The 20,979-nt window shown below is 40.9% G+C and overlaps 1 protein-coding gene across 15 annotated transcripts in view; it reads left to right on the plus strand.

Moving 5' to 3' along the window:
• Nucleotides 1-9,265, plus strand: part of CAPRIN2 (caprin family member 2) — a 45,046-nt gene extending 35,781 nt beyond the window's left edge. For 6 of the 15 annotated variants that reach the window (XM_054718485.1, XM_054718486.1, XM_008140528.3 and 3 more), the window contains 5 exons: nt 1,832-2,000; nt 4,016-4,198; nt 4,959-5,059; nt 7,039-7,102; nt 8,343-9,265. In XM_054718485.1, the coding sequence (XP_054574460.1) occupies nt 1,832-2,000; nt 4,016-4,198; nt 4,959-5,059; nt 7,039-7,102; nt 8,343-8,911 (1,086 nt within the window). In that variant the 3' untranslated portion in view covers nt 8,912-9,265. Of the gene's footprint in view, nt 1-1,831; nt 2,001-4,015; nt 4,199-4,958; nt 5,060-6,898; nt 6,941-7,035; nt 7,103-8,298 lie in introns of all 15 variants that reach the window. The other 9 variants (XM_054718494.1, XM_054718491.1, XM_054718493.1 and 6 more) reach the window with 5 other exon arrangements.
• Nucleotides 9,266-20,979: the final 11,714 nt, after the last annotated feature.

A 20,979-nucleotide genomic window follows, 5' to 3' on the forward strand; every position in this document is an offset into this window, starting at 1 on the left:
AGCCAGCTTCTGGGGTTATAACAATGAAAAAGAGACAAGTCTTTGTGCTCAAGAATCTTAACATTTCGTTTTGTTTTTTTAAGAAGGTGGGGGGCTGGAGAGAAAAGTATATATATAAAATGCATCAGGTGCTATGTGTTGTGAGGAAAAATGGAGCAGGATAAGGAGGCTAGAAAGTAAGAGAAGTGCTATTTTAAAGACAATGGTCAGAGTCTGGATAGGTCATGGCCTGCCACATGATAGAAATTCAGTACATTGCAGATTTTTCCCCCCACTCATCTTTATAGTTTTTGAAAGAGTACCACTTTCCCCTATATAGCTTTCATTCTCAGTGAGCATTATTATGATAGCACAGTAGCAGGAAGATTAACTTTTGTATATGGGTTTAAATTCTGTCAGCAATCAAATAGAAGTTTTTGTTTTTACTATGGTAAAATATGCATGACATAAAATTTACTGTTTTAACCATTTATAAGTATATACTTCAGTGGCATAAAGTACATCCATAGTATTGTACAACCATCATCACTGTCTATTTCTAGAATTTTTTCATCATCCAAACAGACTCAATAATGCCTTATTTCTCCCTCTTTCAAGCCCCTGGTCACCTCTAGTCCACTTTCTATCTCTATGAATTTACCTATTCTAGGCACCTCATATAAGTAGAATCCCAATATTTGTCCTTTGTATCTGGCTTGTTTCACTTAGCATAATGTTTTCAAGGTCCATCCATGTTATAGCATAGATCAGAATTTCATTCATTTTTATGGCTAAATAATATTCCACTGTTTGTATATACCACATTTTGTTTACCAGTTCATCTGTTGATGGACACTTGGGTTGTTCCCACCTTTTGGCTATCCTTCCTATATAATAAAAGCCTAATATGCTAAGTGTCCAGTCATCTGGTCGTCCGTTCAACCAATCAAAGTGTAATATGTTAATGATATGCTAAGGCCACTCAACGGCTCACTATGGCATGCACTGACCACCAGGGGGCAGACAGTCAACTGGTCAACCAGTCGCTATGATGTGCACTGACCACCAGGGGGCAGATGCTCCGACCAGTAGGTTAGCTTGCTGCTGGGGTCCGGCTGATTGGGACTGGAGGCTGGACACACCCTGGAGCCCTCCCGTGGTCCCTCCCCAGCTAGCCAACCTCCCGCATCCCTCCCTGGCCCCAGTCATGCACCAGTGGGGTCCCTCAGCCTGGCCTGTGCCCTCTCGCAATCTGGGACCCCTCAGGGGATGTTGGAGAGCCGGTTTCAGCCCGATCCTGCAGGCCAGGCTGAGGGACCCCACTGGTACATGAATTCGTGCACTGGGCCTCTAGTTATAAATAGTGCTGCTGTGAACATTGGTGTACAAATATCTACTTGAACCTCTGCTTTCCATTCTTTTGGGTATATGTCTAGAAGTAGAATTATTGGATCATATGATAATTCTATGTTTAGCTTTTTGAAGAACCACCATACTGCTTTCTACAGTGGCCGCCCCATTTTACATTCCTATTAGCAACACACAAGGATTCCAACTTGACCACAACCTTGCCAACACTTGGATTTTCTATTTTTTAAAAACAATAGCCATCCTAATGGATATGATGAAGTAGTATCTCAGTGTAATTTTGATTTCTATTTCCCTAATAACTAATGATGTTGAGCATATTTTAATGTGCTTATTGGTCATGAATCTTCTTTGGAGAAATGTTTATTCAAGTCCTTTGCCATCAATTAGAAGCTTTTGAATGTTGCAGAGTTTTGCTGGATGCCACCCTTAATTATTTTTTATGAAACTTCACAAATGACTCAGCATACCCCTGTCTTTTAAGGTATTTAATGTTAATGCACCTCTGCCTCCACGGAAAGAACAAGAAACAAAAGAATCCCCCTATCCACCTGGCTACAATCAAAGTTTTACTACAGCGAGTACACAAACACCACTCCAGTGCCAACTGCCAGCCATCCACGTGGAACAAACTGTTCTTTCTCAAGAGACTGGTAAGGCCTTGGTGTATGGTCTTTGAAGACTTAGATGACAGCTAACTGGAAAGCAGCTCTGTAGTGATACTTTAGCGGTTCTTTCCCGAACAGTAAACATTATCTCTTTACATGTTCAAGTGTTGACAAATATTTGATGCTTTTTCCTCTGTTAAGTTTACCATTTTAACTTTTGTAGAAGTGGAAATTAGATAGTTGACTTAGTTGAATATATAGGCTCATATTTTTAAATCTGATTGCTTTGATTGCCATCGACCGTGGTTGTGGTAGATAGGGCATTGTCCAGTTGCTTCTATGAAGGGTTTGAAACCATTCTATTAACTCTTTTAGCACAGACAGATGGCTATTTGGCCTTTTCTCTCTCCTTTTGTCTTACAATAAAAGCATTGGTTAATCTGACAATATAACTTGGTATGCTTATTCTACTGTTTGCTTAGAGATGAGAGATTATTTTGATCTTTCATACTATTGTAAATCATGAAAGAATAAGCAACTTTGTAGTTATTTCCTATTTTAAGAAGTACTTATAAGTTTTTAGTGTTGGTATTTTAGACCCCTAGTGAGTCTTCTAAAACTTAAACCTGAGCAGATGAACTGTGTTTTCTGGGGACCTGGTCACAGAGGTAGTAAATGTAAATCCCTGGACCTAGCCACAAATGACCTCATTCTGTTCTCACCTGTACTGTGAAAACACAGGGCAGGTAATTTCCTGAGAGGATATTTTTGTCATATGCCTTCTCAATTACAATAGTGGTGAACATTCATTTTCTTTTACTCCCTGATCTGGAATAGTTAGCTTTTTTTTTCTTTAACTGTGGTAATGTATATATATATATATATATATCTCATAACATTTATAAATTTAATCATTTTTATATATTGAGTTCTGTGGCATTAAGTACATTCAGATTGTTGTGCAGCCATCACCATCCTTCATATCTAGGACTTTCATCTTCTCCAACTGAAACTCTATACTCATTTAACTCCTCATTCCCCTTTCCTTCCAAATGCTGGCAACCACCCTTCTACTCTGTTGTATGAATTTGACTACTCTGGGTACTTACCTTATGTAAGCGCTATCACAGTACTTATCTTTTTGTGATTGGCCTGTTTCACTCAGCATAGTGTCAAGATTCTTCCGTGTTGTAGAATGTGTCAGAATTTCCTTCCTTTCTAAGGCTGAATAATGTTCTATTTAAATACTAGTGCCCTGGTGCACAGATTCGCGCACATTGAAAGGAAATTAATTAGAAGGTGGCCGGAGGGGTGGGACTGGGCTAGACAGGCCGGACATGCCCTGGAGCCAGCCTCCCAGGGTCCCTCCCTGGTCCCTCCCCATTAGGCTGCATCTGGGGCTGCGCTGTGGCTTAAAGGGCATCTGTGGAGTGAGCAGGGTCCTTCTGGCAGGTGGGGTCCCTTTGCCTGGCTTGCGAGGATCAGGCCGAAACTGGCTCTCCGACATCCCCCTAGGGGTCCCTGATTGCGAGAGGGCGGTCCTTGGGTGATGCACCCTGGAATCAGGCTCCCTCCTCTCTGGTTCCGGGGTGTGTCTCCTGAGAACCACCACTGCCAAGTCACCGCAGTTCAGCAGCTCCGCATTGAGCATCTGCCCCCTAGTGGTCAGTGCACGTCATAGCTACCGATTGGAGCGTCTGCCCTCTGATGGTCATTGCACATCATAGCTACCAGTTGGATGGTCGGATGGTTGCTTAGCCTTTTATATATATAGATATAGGTGGGGCAAAAGTAGGTTAACAGTTGTAAGTACTTGAAACACAGAGTTTATTCTTGTATTATTATTTATTGATTATTGTATTTTCCATATGAACAACTGTACACCTACCTTTGCCCCACCCTGTATATATAGAGAGATTTCACACATACATAGCACCTGCATTTTTTTTAAAGGGAGAACATTGTATTAAAGGTTTTGATATATAGTGACTTTTTTAGTGTAAAGAATATTGAATCTTTATTACAGTTTAACTCTTGGACTTTAAAACTGTTTCTTTAAGCAGCAAGTTATCCTGATGGAACTATTCAAGTAAGCAATGGTAGCCTTGCCTTTTACCCAGCACAGACGGATGTGTTTCCCAGGCCCTCTCAACCATTTGCCAGTAGCCGGGGATCCGTTAGAGGATGCACTCGTGGTGGGAGATTACTAACCAATACGTATCGGTCCCCGGGAGGTTATAAAGGTATGCTCTGGATAACATTGGATTATACTGGATTGTTTTGTCTATGTATGTACTTGACTCAAACTATTTTTTACTTTACCTGTTTCTTTTTGTAGTTGTTACTTATAATGTAGTACTAGTAAATAAGATCCTATTTCTGCAAAGTACAGTTTTTAATATCCCTATTCTTTATAACAGAGAACTTTTTGTATGAAAGGCAGATTCATCCTGCTATTTACTGAAGTGCAAGGTTGAGCATCTTTCCCTCCCCCAGGAATGAATTTTGATTTTCATACTTGAAAAATTTTTTTCTTTTGTTAATTCATTTGATTGCTCAAAATGTGTCATAATTAGACAAAGCCCATTTTCTAGTGATTTGTGTATCAGTGTGTGCCACAGATAAAAACATAAACTTTGAGACTGTAAAAGTGATATTCTTTTTAGTTGTAAATGTAGTTCCAGGTATTCCAGTCAAGCTTGGTGTTAGCAAAGTACTCTACACAGAAGCTTTAACTACCTACTTACCTTACCACTATTTCCACCCCCTCCTGCATTCTAGCAATAGTAAGTTTCTGCAGTTGGCTTATTAGAAGTCAGCAATGTTTTATAAATGTGTGTCTTATTGTGGAAAGCAATATTAATAGAGTTTGCTTAACGAAGGCATAAATTGAATGTTGGCATTATAGGATCAGCTTTACTTTTAAAATGGTATACAGTTAGACTACTTAAAAAGTTTAGTGTAAGTTTGCTCATAATTTTATGTAAGTTGTTTATTTACTAGGTTTTGATACTTATAGAGGACCTCCTTCAGTTTCCAATGGAAATTATAGCCAGCTACAATTCCAAGCTAGAGAGTATCCTGGGACACCGTATTCCCAAAGGGTAAGAATAGTTGTCATAGTTGAACAGTAGTACAGTTGTTGATGCTAAGCTGGTGATTAAATTATAGTGCGGTCATAATATTTTTTGTATAAGGCACTCTTAGTTTTAACTTGTAAGTACTGTTAAGAGTTAAGTTGGAAGCTTTTCTAATAACCCATAACTGTCAACATAGAATGTTTGAAGGATTGTAGTAATCATGTTGTTTGTATGAACTCATTTACTCTTCCACCCTATAAGAGAAACGGGGGTTCAGAAACAAGTTAAATAACTCATCTAAGGTCACTCAGCAAGTAAACAGTAGGACTAAGATTAGAATGCAAATTTCTTAACTTTGAAGCCCATGATTTTAACTTTACTATATGGCCTTAAATTTAACTTTTCTAGATATCAAGTATAGTAAAGTCTTAAAAAAAAATTGATTTCCAAGAGGAAGGGAGAGAGAGAGATAGAAACATCAATGATGAGAGAGAATCATTGATTGGCTACCCCCCCCACCCCCGCCACCGCCCGGCACTGGGGATTGAGCCTGCAACCTGGGCATGTGTCCTGACCGGGAATCGAACCATGATCTCTCAGTTCATAGGTTGATGCTCAACCACAGAGCCAAACCGGGTAGGGCATAAGTATTCTTTTTATGGGTTGTATGGAGGCAGACTTTTACCATACTTGGGAGGTAGTTTGAAATGTTGCCTCTTGAACATTTTTTTCTTGAAGATAATAGATTACATTTCCAGGGACTAATACATTTGTACAATATAATTCATATCAATCGCCTGTCAAGACAAAACAAAGCCCTAACATACTTTGTAATTACCTTTACAGTTTGGTTTATAAATAGAGTAAGATTTAAATAGTCTGTGTTATTGCTTTATTATCTTTTTTTTTTTTTTTTTTGAGATGAGGGACAGAGGATCATGCCATATATTTTTTTGAATAAAGATTTTTTAGAGAGGAAGGGAGAGAGAGAAAAAAAACATTGATGTGAGAACAAAGCATCAGTTGGCTGCCCTTGCATTGCCCTCAGCCGGGGATGGAGCCTGCAACCTGGGCATGTGCCCTGACCAGGACTTCAATCAGTAACCTTTTGGAGCACAGGACAGTGCCCAACCAACTGAGTTACACCAACCAAGGCAGACCATGCCATATTTTTTAATTTCTCCCATTACGTAGCATTGTACCTTTTAAAGAGCGTTCTCTAGATGCTTTATAGTTTTTGCAAGTATTAACCTATCTACACTGAGTGGCCAGATTATTATGATCTCTGAACGCATAATAATCTGGCCACTCAGTGTATATCCTATATAATAAAAGGCTAATATGCAAATTGTCCCCTCGACCAGGAGTTCGACCAGCAGGCAGGCCAGCCAACCTCCCATGTCTCCTCCCCGCTGGCCAGGCTGGCTGGACCCCACCCATCCCCACCCATGCACGAATTCATGCACCGGGCCTCTTATACACACACACACACACACACACACACACACACACACACACACACACTGAGTGGCCACCTTATTATGCATTCAGAGATCATAATAATCTGGCCCCTCAGTGTAGGTCCTGGCTGGGTAGCTCAGTTGGTTAGAGTGTTGTCCCAATATGCCAAGGTTGTGGGTTCAATCTCAGGTCAGGGCACATACAAGAATCAACCAATGAATGCATAAATAAGAGGAACAATAAATCGATGCTTCTCTCTTTCTCCTCCCTCCTCCCCTCAATAAATTTTTTTTTTTTAAAAAGTAATAACTTATCCAATTGGTCAGGTTCATTAACAGATGAAGCAAGTATTTCTACTGTTGCCATTGTTATTTATTTATTTGTGTGTGTGTGTGTGTGTGTGTGTTTGGAGACATCTGATCCTCTTGGGTTGCTGGAGAAGGCCAGATAAAGGGCTTAGAGGACTTTAATCTTAGAGAATGACCAGCCAGTCATCCTGGGTAATAACTAATTATTGTCTTACATTTTTTATGCCATTTTAGGAAAATTTCCAGCAGTGTTACAAGCGCGGAGGGACATCTGGTGGTCCTCGGGCAAATTCAAGAGGTAAGGATAATGAACTGAGTAGTTTATTTGCCCAAACTACCTCATCCTCCGTCACGTTCTCCCCAAATACACTGTTTTCAGCATTTATCTCGTGGTTTTCAGTTTGCTTGTGTCGTAGTACTGAGACCTGAGAAAGATATTAGACTACTTAGAAAGGCTGTGGAAATCAGTTTTCAATTTAATTAAAAGTGTAAATGTGTGCGTTTCAGTTTTCGTGACACCAGGGCATAATTTAACCTTAGATATACAGGGTGGAGCAAAAGCAGGTTTACAGTTGTGAGTATGCGGAAACACAGATTTTATTCTGGTATTTTATTGTGTCATTTTCCATACAAACAACTGTAAACTTTACTTCTCCCCCATCCTGTGCATTCACAGTGCCGACTTCAAATTGTTTCACGGAATGATTCAGGAAGATGGTTCTTGTAATAATGGGCACTTGCAAATACTCTAGTTCCACTACATTGATAGATAGGCGTAAAGATAGGAAATAAGCAACTTAAAATTGAGATACACAATTAAGACTTGAAACAAAAGCAGAATCTTGTGATACTTTTAAAAAATGTGGACAGTACTACTTAAAGATTCAGTGTAACCGAGAAAATCAAGAGTTACTAAAGATTAACTGGCTTTGTCACAGGAAAACAGTTTTGTTTAAAAAAAAAAAAAGAAAGTAGCCAGTATTTGCATTGCCTTTGCCTTACACGTGAGCAGTGTTTGTACTTAAAACATTTAAGTGTAAGTGCTTAAAACTTTTCACAATACCACATTAACTTGGAAATAAAGAACAAGCATTCATCATGGTCCCATATCAAAATATCCTCAAATGGCTAGTAGTTCTAAAAGTTGGTTCTCTTACGCAATCTCAGTTTTCTTGAGTGTTTCTACATCAGAAACTTTGAGTAGGTTTATCACTGAGGAATTTAGAACAGTGAGAATTATGAAAGATAAAGAAGCAAAGAGAATGTTCAAACCTAGGTTTTTAGACTTTGCTAATAATCTTAACAAGGTAAATTATCCAAGCTTTTGGGAGCCTTATTTTTTTTTTAATCTTAGTGGTATAAAAGCCTAGTGCCGGAAAAACCTTGAAAAGCATACTGTAGCTATACTTCATTGCTTTTGTTTTGGAACCTACTATAAAATGTATCCATCTCTGTGTTTCAGTAGCCGACTAATGTTAAATATTGTGTTCAAAGCTAACTGCTTCATTATGAGAAACTCACTGTTGCTAATAAAACAGCAGGGTGGAGCGATTCTTCTCAGGTGAGCAGCCCAGAAAGAGACAACGAAACCTTCAACAGTGGTGACTCTGGACAAGGAGACTCCCGCAGCATGACGCCCGTGGATGTGCCCGTGACAAATCCAGCAGCCACCATCCTGCCGGTACACGTCTATCCCCTGCCTCAGCAGATGCGCGTGGCCTTCTCAGCAGCCAGGACCTCTAATCTCGCCCCGGGAACTTTAGACCAACCTATTGTGTTTGATCTTCTTCTGAACAACTTGGGAGAAACGTTTGATCTTCAGCTGGGTAGATTTAATTGCCCGGTGAATGGCACTTACGTTTTCATTTTCCACATGCTAAAGCTGGCAGTGAATGTGCCACTGTATGTGAACCTCATGAAGAACGAAGAGGTTTTGGTGTCTGCCTATGCCAATGACGGTGCTCCAGACCATGAAACCGCTAGCAATCACGCGATTCTTCAGCTCTTCCAGGGAGACCAGATATGGTTACGTTTGCACAGGGGAGCCATTTATGGAAGTAGTTGGAAATATTCTACATTTTCTGGCTACCTTCTTTATCAAGATTGAAAGTCAGTGCGCAATTGACAGCAAAAGAATGGTGTTCTGTATTAGTGGGATTAAAGGAAAGGTAGTCCTTGACCTTGTGACTAATTGGTTTAGGGAAATGTTTTCATTCCTAGAGGAAGGAGGAGGTCTTTGTTTTTGTTTTCCTCCCCAAAGTGAAAAGTTTCAAGCTGAATGACAATTAGCACTAATCTGGCACTTTATAAATTGTGATGTAGCCTTGCTAGTCAAGCTGTGAATGTATCTTGTTTGCACTTAACCCTTAACTGTATTAAAGTTCAGCTTACTAAACTGACTGCCTCAAGTTCAGGCAAGTTATAATGCCTTGTTGTGCCTCAATAAAAACGTTACATGCACCCTCGGTGTTCTTATTTGATTAAACATTTAGTTGATAGGTAAAATACTTAATTTTTAGTATTTATCATTGGTAACTCTTGAATAAGGGTACTTATGGGTTCATATTATTATGTGAAAATAATGCTCAGTGATTGAGCGTTGACCTATGAACCAGGAGGTCACGGTTCGATTCCCAGTCAGGGCATATGCTCAGGTTATGGGCTCGATCCCCAATGTGGGGTGTGCAGGAAGCAGCTGATCAAGGATTCTCTCTCATCATTGATGTTTCTCTCTCTCCCTCTTCCTTCCTCTTTGAAATTAATAAAAAAAATATTTAAAAAGAAGCCTTTTATATATAACAGTTCTCTTTACAGCTACTTTCCTCTGATATTGTACATGTCACTCATCAAAAGATTTTTTTTTTCTGTTTTCCATTGGTTAAATCACATATTTTCCTTGACGCTATCTTGCAGTAGGACATGTGCTATCCTTTAGTTAGTTATTTTCAAGTACCTAATGCATGGCTAGTAATTCAAGATGTAACAGGAGATACACAGGTACTACTGGCCCACCATTAGTAGATTTATGCTTTCTAGTGGATTCTTACTCTGAAGAGCAAAATATTTGTTTGGAAAGTGGCAGCGTTCCCCAGTATGTGGGGAGACCCTGGGAAGGGAAAGGTACCCAAAGCTTGAGTCTTCAGAGCTTCTGAAGGTTGATTTCAGAGCCTGCTGCCTCTTTAGTCTGAGTTCCCACAACCAGATCCTAATTCACAAATGACCCTGGACAGTGATAAAACTAATAGAAGCCTGAACCCGAACCCTGCCACTGTCATAGGTTCAGTGCTTTGACTTCCTTTTAAGGAGACCTAATGTGGAGAGATTAAAAATGGTGGCAGAGTAAGTGGATGCTGCATGGACGTGCTCCCAGAAACAAACTGGAATTACAACTAAAATACAGAAAAACTTCTGGAATAATCAACAGAAGACTCGCAGGAGAGAACCCTGATACTCGAGGACCAAAAGTGGAGACTGCATAGAGACTGGTAGGAGGGGTGGAGGCACGATAGGGCTGGCCTAGCACCTATAGACAGCAACTGAAGTTCTGGAGAGATATCTCAGCTGTGGCGCGTTGCCACTGAGAACTCTGGGATCTAATCCCCAAGCTGGCTGCCCCCCAACCCCCTCCAGCAGAGACCACCAAAACTGAGGAGGGTACCCATATAACATCTGGCTGTGAAAAGCAACAGGATTGCTGTCTGCCAGGGAGTGACAGTTGAAGATTCAGGCACCCTCGTAAAGGACCAATGCACAAAATTCCCTGTGGAGCCACCTACCTTGTGCTTCAGCAGAGGGAGGGCAGAGTGGACTGGAGCTGTGTGAGCAGAAGCCAGGATTAGGGACTTGGGTGTTAGGGCTCAGAAGACAGACACCCCCAGTTTCCTCTGCTGAGTCATCCCCTCACGCAGTGGAGGACTTCTTTCCCATACAGACATTTGCCTTGCCTAGGGAGAAGACAGTTGACCCACCCTATTGGAAAACACCTTGTCCTGAGGCAACTTAAGAGACTAAAAATGACAATTAGCCTCCAGGCAGAAGCAACTGCCCCACACTGTTGGAAAAAAAAAATCGAAAAGAACCAAGATGGCGGCATAGGTAAATGCCTATACTTGCTGCCTCCCACAACCACATCAGAATTACAACTAAAATACAGAACAGCTATCATCCAGAACTGCAGGAAATCTGGCTGAGTGGAAGTACTACAACTAGAGAGGTAAAGAAGAAAGAGCATTGAGACTGGTAGGAGGTGCAGAGGTGCGGGACAAGCTGGCTCCGGGTGCGCTGCTTTTTTAATCAGGAGGGAGATACAAGCTCCCACTTGCTCTGAGCTCCAGGTCCAGATGACTCTGGGGGACCCAGACACCTACGGGGAGAAACTGGATTGTCTGGCATCGGGGCAGGAACATGGGGGCAGCTTTCTTCCAGACGAAGGTGCTCGCAACGGCCATTGTTCCTATGCTGGGACCTCCCCACTGCAGGGCTAACTGGCAGCCATTGCTGTTTGCTCTGCCTTGGAGATTCCCTGAGACCCCACCCCACCAAATTTATAACCCCACCCAAGTTGTGCACAATGGTTTTTGCATATGAATGGCCTGTCCTTTCTCAGCCCAAAACCTGTCAAACAAGCTGCAGCTGAGTCAGGGAGCCACAAAGCTATCAAAAGAAGGCCCAAGGCTGGCACCAGCAGCAGCCTGCCTTGCTTCACAGCTGGGCCTCATCTGGGCACTTCCAAACCCGATACAAAGAGGAGGAATCTACAGATCTCTCTGTAGCTCCTGCTGGGTGGCCCCAAGTAGTGGCTGACTTTGCACCTCCTTGGAGATCCAAGAGCCAGTGTACCCAGTGGTCAGTGCAAGACCATACCAGATTACAGCTCTTCACATCCATAAGTGACACACTCAAGGGGCAGATGCAGTGAGCACCAAAGCCCCACTGAAGCAAGTACTGCCCCAGAAGGGTGTCTCTTGCACAGCAGCTTTTCCATTGTAGACACAGCTGGTTCTCACAGCCAATTGGCCTGGATGTCAATTCCTCCCAGTGATACCAACAGCAATCAAGGCTCAACTACAACAAGACTGTGCACACAGCCCACAAAGGGGTGCACCAAGAGTGTCCACATCAGGTGACTGGGGAGGCTGAGCCACTGGGCCCTATAGGACACCTACTACACAAGGCCACTATCAACTCAGGGAGACTTAGCAGCTACCCAATACATAGAAACACAGGGAAGCAGCCAAAATGTGGAGACAAAGAAACATGTCACAAATGAAAGAAATGGAAGAAAGCAAACTACTGGATATAGAGTTCAAAACCACAGTTATAAGGTTACTCAAGAATCTTCTAGAAACCTCCAAGGAACTTAGTGAGGCCTTCAAGGATCTTAGTGAGAATGCCAAAAAAATGGAAAAGGACCAGTCAGAAATTAAGCCATACACTGACTGAAATAAAGAATAATATACAGAGATTCAACAGTAGACTAGAGGATCCCAAGAATCAAGTCAAAAGGTTGAAATAAGAGGAAGCAAAAAACACCCAATTGGAAGAGCAAAAAGGAAAAAGAATCCATAAATATGAAGATAGTGTAAGGAGCCTCTCGGAAAACTTCAAGCGTACCAACATCTGAATTGTGGGGGTGCCAGAAGAAGAGAGCAAGATATTGAAAACCTATTTGAAGAAATAATGACCGAAAACTTCCCCTACCTGGTGAAAGAAATAGACTTACAAGCCCAGGAAGTGCAGAGAACCCTAACCAAGAGGAATCCAAAGAGGACCACACCAAGACACATCATAATTAAAACGCAAAGATCAAAAGACAAAGAATCTTAAAAGCACCAAGAGAAAAACAGTTAGTTACCTACAAGGAAGCACCCATACGACTGTCAGCTGATTTCTCAACAGAAACTATGCAGGCCAGAAGAGAGTGGCAAGAAATATTCAAAGTGATGAATATCAAGAATCTACAACCAAGATTACCCAGAAAAGCTATTTAGATTTGAAGTTCAGATAAAGAGCTTCACAGACAAGAAAAAGATAAAGGAGTTCATCCCCACCAAACCAGTATTATATAAAATGCTGAAGGGTATTCTTTAAGAAGAGGAAGAAGAAGAAAAAGGTAAAGATAAAAATTATGAACAACAAATACATATCTATCAACAAGTGAATCTAAAAATCAAATGAATAAAAAATCTGATGAATAGAATAAACTGGTGAATGTAATAGAATCAGGGGCATGGAAATGGAGTGGACTGACAATTCTCAGGGGAAAGGGGTGTGGGGGGTGCGGGAAGAGATTGGACAAAGATCCTATATGCATGTATGCAGTACCTATGGACGTGAACAGTGGGGTGGTGAGGGCCTGGGGTGGGGTGGGAACCGGGTGGAGGGGAGCTATGGGGGCAAAAAAGAGGAACATCTGTAATAATCTGAACAATAAAGATTAAAAATACAACAACAACTCTCACCACACCTGAGGACGATTGCCTGGGACCATTCAAGTTGGAATCTTATCAGTCTGTAGGCAGAGGTGGACTTTGGAGGCTTTGAGTCTTTGCCTGATCTAATTAGTCAGAAACAGCATTTGACACTGTCCTGCACTAGAGATTGAGAGGTGTAGAGGATTTACCTAATACATAGTCACAAACCCAGACAGCCAAAATGAGGAGACAAAGAAACAACCCCTAAATGAAAGAACAAGATAATTCTTCAGAGGAAAAGATAAATGAAGCAGAGATAAGAAATTGATCTGAAAAAGAGTTCAGAGTAATGATGGTAAAGATTCTTTTTTTAAAAATATATTTTATTGATTTTTTACAGAGAGGAAGGGAAAGGGATAGAGAGCCAGAAACATCGATGAGAGAGAAACATCGATCAGCCGCCTCCCGCACACCCCCCACCGGGGATGTGCCCGCAACCAAGGCACATGCCCCTGACCGGAATCGAACCTGGGACCCCTCAGTCCACAGGCCAACGCTCTATCCACTGAGCCAAACCGGCCTCGACAATGGTAAAGATTCTTAACAGAATGAAAAAAAGATATAGTAACTATGAAAAAAGAACAGTTGGAAATAAAGAATGACATAAATAAAGAACACATTGGAAGGAATACACAGCAGATTAGGGGAAGCTGAGTATCGAATCAGTGAATTAGAAGACAGGGTTGGAAAAAAATCAGAGAACAACAAAAAACAGAAAACAGGAGGACAGCTTAAGGGAGCTGTGGGACAATGTGAAACATAACAATATTAGAATAGCAGGTGTGCCAGAAGAGGCAGAAAGGGATAAGGGGATAGAGAATGTGTTTGAAGAAATAATGGCAGAAAACTTCCCTAACCTGGTAAAGGAAAAATCACACAAGTTCAGGAGGCAAGAGAACCCCAAGCAAGAAGAACCCAAACAGGCCCATCCCCAGACACGTCATAATTAAAAGGCCAAAAATTAAAGACAAAGGGAGAATTGTAAAGGCAACAAGAGAAAAGCAAACTGTTACCTACAAAGGAGTTCCAATAAGGCTGACACCTGCTTTCTCATCAAAAACTCTACAGACCAGAAGGGACTGGAATGAAGTACTCAAGGTAATGGAAAGCAAGGATCTGAAACCAAGATTACTATATCCAGCAAGGCTGTCATTAATAGATGATCAAATAAAGAGCTTCCCAGGCAAAAAAGGCTATAGGAGTACATCATCACCAAGTCAGCATTACAAGAAATGCTAAAAAGATGGCTGTAGTGAGAAAAAGAAACAGAGAGAGAAACCTAGGCATACAGAATTAAAATGGCAATAAATACCTATCAATAATAAGCATAAATGTAAATTGATTAAATGCTCCAATCAAAAGGCAGAGGGTAGCTGATTGGATACAAAAACATGGCCCAACTATATGCTGTCTACAAGAGACCCACCTCAAAGACAGCACACACAGGATGAAAGTGAAAGGATGGAAAAAAATTTTTCATGCAAATGGAAAAAAAAAGCTGGAGTAGCAATACTCATATCCAACAAAATAGACTTTAAAATGAAGGCCATCACAAGAGACAACAAAGGTCACTACATAATACCAAAGGGATCGATCCAACAAGAGGATATAAAGCTGGTAAACATATATGCACCCAATATAGGAACACCTTAATATATAAAAAAACTTCTAGAGGACTTTAATGGAGAGATCAACAACAATACAGTCATAGTAGGGGACTTTAAAACCCTCCTGACTTCACTGGATAGACCTTCCATACAAAAACTTAACAAGGAAACAGTGACTCTAAAGGACACACTGGATCAGGTGGATTTGACATTTATAGAACATTTCACCCCAATGCAGCAGAATATACATTATTCTCAAGTGCTCATGGATCATTCACAAAAATGGACCACATGTTAGGACACAAAACAATCTACAAGTTCAAGAAGATTGAAATCATATCAAGCATCTTCTCAGAACACAGTGGAATGAAATTAGAAATCAACTATAGTAAAAACACCCCAAAATATTCAAACACATGGAGGCTAAATAGCATGTTATTAAGCAATGAATGGGTTACCAGTGAGATAAAGAAAAAAATAGAAAAATTCCTGGAAACAAATGAAAATGAACACACAACAACCCAGAATCTCTGGGACACAGCAAAAGCATGGAAAATGTTTTTCCATCCCTTCACTCTCATCCTGTGTGTGAGGGAAGTTCATAGCACTACAGGCCTACCTCAAAAAATAAGAAAAATCAGCAATAAACTATTTAACCCTATAACTTAAAGAACTAAAAAGAGAACAAGAAAAACTCACAGCAAGTAGAAGGAAGGAAATAATAAAGATTAGAGCAGAAATAAATAACATAGAGACTAAAAAAACAATACAAAAAATCAATGAAATCAAGAGCTGGTTCTTTTAAAGGATAAACAAAATTGATAAACCAATAGCCAGACTCATCAAGAAAAAAGAGGACCCAAATAAATAAAATCAGAAACAAAATTGGAGAAGTAATCACTGACACCACAGAAATACAAAGGATTGTAAGACAATACTATGGAAAACTATATGCCAACAAACTGGACAATGTGGATGAAATGGACAAATTCCTAAAAAATATAATCTCTCAAAACTGAATCAGGAGGAATCAGAAAACCTGAATAGGCCAGTAACTACTGATGAAATAGAAGCAGTAATAATAATAATAATAATAAAATAATAATAAAAATAAAAACTCCCAGCAAACAAAAGCCTAGGTTTGAATGGCTTCACAGGGGAGTTTTACCAAACATTTAAAGAAGAACTAACACCTATACTCCAACTATTTCAGAAAATCCAAGAGGAAGAAACACTTCCAAACTCTTTTTATGAGGCCAAGCATTATCCTAATTCCCAAACCAGATAAATACACTACAAAGAAAGAAATTACAGGCCAATATCCCTGATGAATAAATATGCTAAAATCCGCAACAAAATATTATCAAATTGCATCCAGCAATATATTAAAAAGATCATACACCATGACCAAGTGGGATTTATTCCAGGGATGCAAGGCTGGTACAATATTCACAAATCAATAAACATGATAAATCTCATAAACAAATTGGAAGATAAAAAAAAAATCATACCAATAGATGAAGAAAAAGCATTTGACAAAATTCAACAACCATTTTTGATAAAAACTCTCAGCAAAGTGGGAATAGAGGGAGTATATCTCAACATGATAAAGGCCATATATGAGAAACCTACAGCCAACATCATACTCATTGGGCAAAAACTAAAAGCATTTCCCCTAAGAACAGGAGCAAGACAGGGATGTCTGCTTTCACCACTCTTATTCAACATAGTACTGGAAGTCCTAGCCACAGAGATCAGGCAAGAAGGAGAAATAAAAGGCATCTAAATTGGAAAGGAGGAAGTAAAACTCTCACTATTTGTAGATGACATGATATTGTACATAGAAAACTCTAAAGACTCCACCAAAACTACTAGATTTAATAAATGAATTTGGCAATGTAGTAGGATACAAAATCAACACCCAAAAATCTATGGCTTTGATATACACCAATAATGAATTCTCAAAAATAGAAACTAAACAAACAATCCTATTTACCATTGCAACAAAAACATTAAGATACTTAGGAATAAACCTAACCAAAGAGGCAAAAGACCTGTACTTGGAAAACTACAGGATGTTGAAAAAAGAGATAATCATTGAGATAAACAAGAGGAAGAATATACCGTTTTCATGGATTGGTAGAATCAACATCATTAAAATGTTCATACTACCCAAGGCAATCTATAGATTCAATGCAATCCCTATTAAAATACCAATGGCCTATTTCACAGAGCTAGAACCAATACTCCAAACATCCTATATAATAAAAGCCTAATATGCTAAGTGTCCAGTTGACTGGTCAGCCGTTCAACCAATCAAAATGTAATATGCTAATGATATGCTAAGGCCACTCAACTGCTCGCTATGACATGCACTGACCACCAGGGGCAGACAGTCAACCAGTCGACCAGTTGCTATGACGTGCACTGATCACCAGGGGCAGACGCTTGGGGTAAAGGTAACACAACCCTTGATATTTTAGAATTACAGCAGCATATTGTACAATTATCCCAGGCAAACTTACAAACTAATTCCTTGGATGCCTGGCAGCAATTTAAAAAGGACATGAAATAATTTAATCCCTTCCATTGGATCTCCTTACATTTGCCTCTCAGCATAACCACTATTTCTTTTCTCATTCTTGTTTTTACATGTTTATTTCTAGTCTACAGATGCAGAATGAAGAGTCTTGAAAGGACTCGAACCCTTCAGGCAGCATTCACTTTTCAAGATTTATTAAGGAAACAAAAAGGGGGAAATGTTGGAAGATACCCATTGTCTTCACTATCAGAAAAGTATAAACAAGGAGCCTGGAATGCTGGTGAACCTAGAGCTCTGGCAAGGGCCAAAGCTATGCACCGATTGTTTAGTCGAGACAATGGTGGCTCAAGCAATTTCCTGACCAAATAGTCTCAAAGTAAATCTTTACTAATATTTACTGACCTTTAAGATAGTCTGTCTGCTACCAGAATTGCCTGCCTAACTAAGGGCAATATGTGTATCTAAAATTGAATAAAAGGTTGACAGGGCCTGGACACCAGCGAAGTCCTTCCCCTAGAGTTGGACTCTCCGCCTGGCCCCCCATGATTTCCAAATTCATATTTCTTGTCTAGTCTTGTCATTTGCCCACCTTCTCCAGGTCCTAAACCCTAAAGCACACGGAATGTGGCTTTTCACAGCAGATGCTTTGACCGGTAGGTTAGCTTGCTGGTGGGGTCTGGCCGATCGGGACTTAGCAAGACGGGCCAGACATGCCATGGAGCCCTCCCACGGTCCCTCCCCGGCTGGCCAACCTCCCATATCTCTCCACCGCCCCAGTTGTGCACTGGTGGGGTCCCTCAGCCTGGCCTTCACCCTCTTGCAATCCAGGACCCCTTGGGGGATGTCAGAGAGCCAGTTTTGGCCCAAACCCACAGGGGGAGCACCGCTCAGCCAGAAGCCAGGCTCACAGCTGGCGAGTACAGCGGCAGTGGCAGGACCCTCTCCTGCCTCCATGGCAGCACTAAAAATGTCTGACTTTCAGTGTATGCCCGCTCCCACCGAGGGCTCCTGGACTGTGAGAGGGTGCAGGCTGGGCTGAGGGATCCCCCCCCCCCGAGTGCCCGAATTTCGTGCACTGGGCCTCTTGTCTATATATATAAAAGCCTAAATGACCATTCGACCATTTGACCAGTAGCTATGATGCACACTGACCACCAGGGGGCAGATGCTCCAACTGGTAGGTTAGCTTATGGCTGGGGTCTGGCCGATTGGGACTGGGTGAGATGGGCCAGACACACCCTGGAGCCCTCCCCGGCCAGTCAGTCTCCCATGGTCCCTCCCTGGCTGGCCAGCTCTGATAGGCCCCAATCGGGACTGGACAAGACGGGCCTGACATGCCCTGGACGAATCCATGCACCAGACCAATTTTAGCCTGATCCCTGCAGGCCAGGCGAGGGACCCCACTGGTGCACGAATCTGTGCACTGCGCCTCTAGTTTATATAGAATAAAAAAAGACCCCAAATAGCTCCCACAATTTCAAGACAGAAAAACAAAGTTGGAGGAATCACAATACCAGATTTCAAGTTATACCACAAAGCCACTGTAATCAAAACACTGGTAATGGCACAAAAACAGGCATATAGATCAATGGTACAGAATAGAGAACCCAGAAATAGACCAAAACCATTATGCTCAATTAATATTTGACAAAGGAGGTAAGAGCATACAATGGAGTCAAGAGTGTCTCTTCAATAAATGGTGTTGGGAAAATTGGACAGATACATGCAAAAAAATGAAACTAGACCACCAACTTATGCCATACACAAGAATAAACTCAGATAAAAGACTTAAATGTAAGTTGTGAAACCATAAAGACCCTAGAAGAAACCATAGGCAGCAAAATCTCAGACATTTCTTGTAGCAATATATTTACAGATACATCTCCTAAGGCAGTGGTCGGCAAACTCATTAGTCAACAGAACCAAATATCAACAGTACAACGATTGAAATTTCTTTTGAGAGCCGAAAACCAACTTCTGCACATGGGCCATGAAGTTTCAATCGCACTGTATGTGAGTGCCCGCATGTGGTATTTTGTGGAAGAGCCACACTCAAGGGGCCAAAGAGCCGCATGTGGCTCGCGAGCCGCAGTTTGCTGACCACTGTCCTAAGGCAAAGGAAATTAAGGAGAAAATAAACAAATGGGACTATATCAAAATAAACAAATGGGACTACATCAAAATAAAAAGCTTCTGCACAGTAAAAGAATCCATCAACAAAATGAAAAGAGAGCCCACTGTATGGGAGAACATATTTGGCAATTATACCTCTGGTAAAGGGTTAATATCCAAAACATATAAGGAACTCATACAACTTAACAAAAGGAAGACAATCCAATTAAAAAATGGGCAAAGGTTCTAAATAGACACTTCTCCAAAAAGGACATACAGATGGCCAAGAGACATATGAAAAAATGCTCAAAGTCATTAATCATCTGAGAGATGCAAATCAAAATGACAATGAGGTACCATCTCACATCTGTCAGAGTGGCTACCATCAATAAATCAACAAATGACAAGTGTTGGCAAGGATGCAGAGAAAAAGGAACCCTCATGCACTGCTGGTGGGAATGTAGACTGGTGCCACCAATATGGAAAACAGCATGGAGTTTCCTCAAAAAATTAAATATGGAGCTGCCATTTGACCCAGTGATCTCACTTCTAGGAATATATCCTAAGAAACCTGAAGCACCAATCAGAAAGAATGTATGCATCCCTATGTTCATAGCATCACAATTTACAATAGCTAAGATCTGGAAATAGACCAAGTACCCATAAGTAGATGAGTGGATAAAAAAGCTGTGGTACATTTATACCATGGAATACTAGGCAGCAGTAAAAAAGAAGAATCTCTTACCCTTTGAGACAGCATGGAAGGAACTGGAGAGTATCATGCTAAGTGAAATAAGTCAGAGAAAGACAAGTATCACATGATCTCACTCATATGTGGAATCTAAGTAACAAAATAAACGGATGAACAGAGTGGATCCAGAGATATGGAAGCATGGAACAGAGTGCGGAATCTCAGAGGGAAGGCAGGGGAGGGTGGATGGGTGGGAGGTAATCAACCAAAGACCTTTTATGCGTATATGCATAATGCATGGACACAGACAATAGGGTGCTGAAGGCCTGGGGTGAGGGTGGGGGGCTGGAGGGGTCAATGGGGGAAAAAAGGGGTCAATATGTAATAATTTCAACAATAAAGAATTATTTTTTAAAAAACAAACTGTGGTCATACAATGCTATGTTTGAGTTCTGATTTTGCCACTTAGTAATTGCTCTTGGGCAACTTATTTTTTACTTCTAAGATCTCTCTCTCTCTCTCTCTCTCTAAAAGACCATTTCCCCAAATGTACCAGGGGGATGATGATGGATCACCCTCATACGGCAGTTGTGAAGGTCAACTAAGAATATATCCAAAGACTCAAAGACTTAACACCGTGCCTGGCACATAGAGTTTAATAAATGTTAGGTGCTTTAATTTTTTTCTTATTCTGAAAACGTGAGTGTTTTCTCTGTGTATATAGTGTCTGACACAGTATAGCGGCATGGC

This window comes from Eptesicus fuscus, chromosome 7 (assembly GCF_027574615.1).
Source record: "Eptesicus fuscus isolate TK198812 chromosome 7, DD_ASM_mEF_20220401, whole genome shotgun sequence".
NCBI lineage: Eukaryota > Metazoa > Chordata > Mammalia > Chiroptera > Vespertilionidae > Eptesicus > Eptesicus fuscus.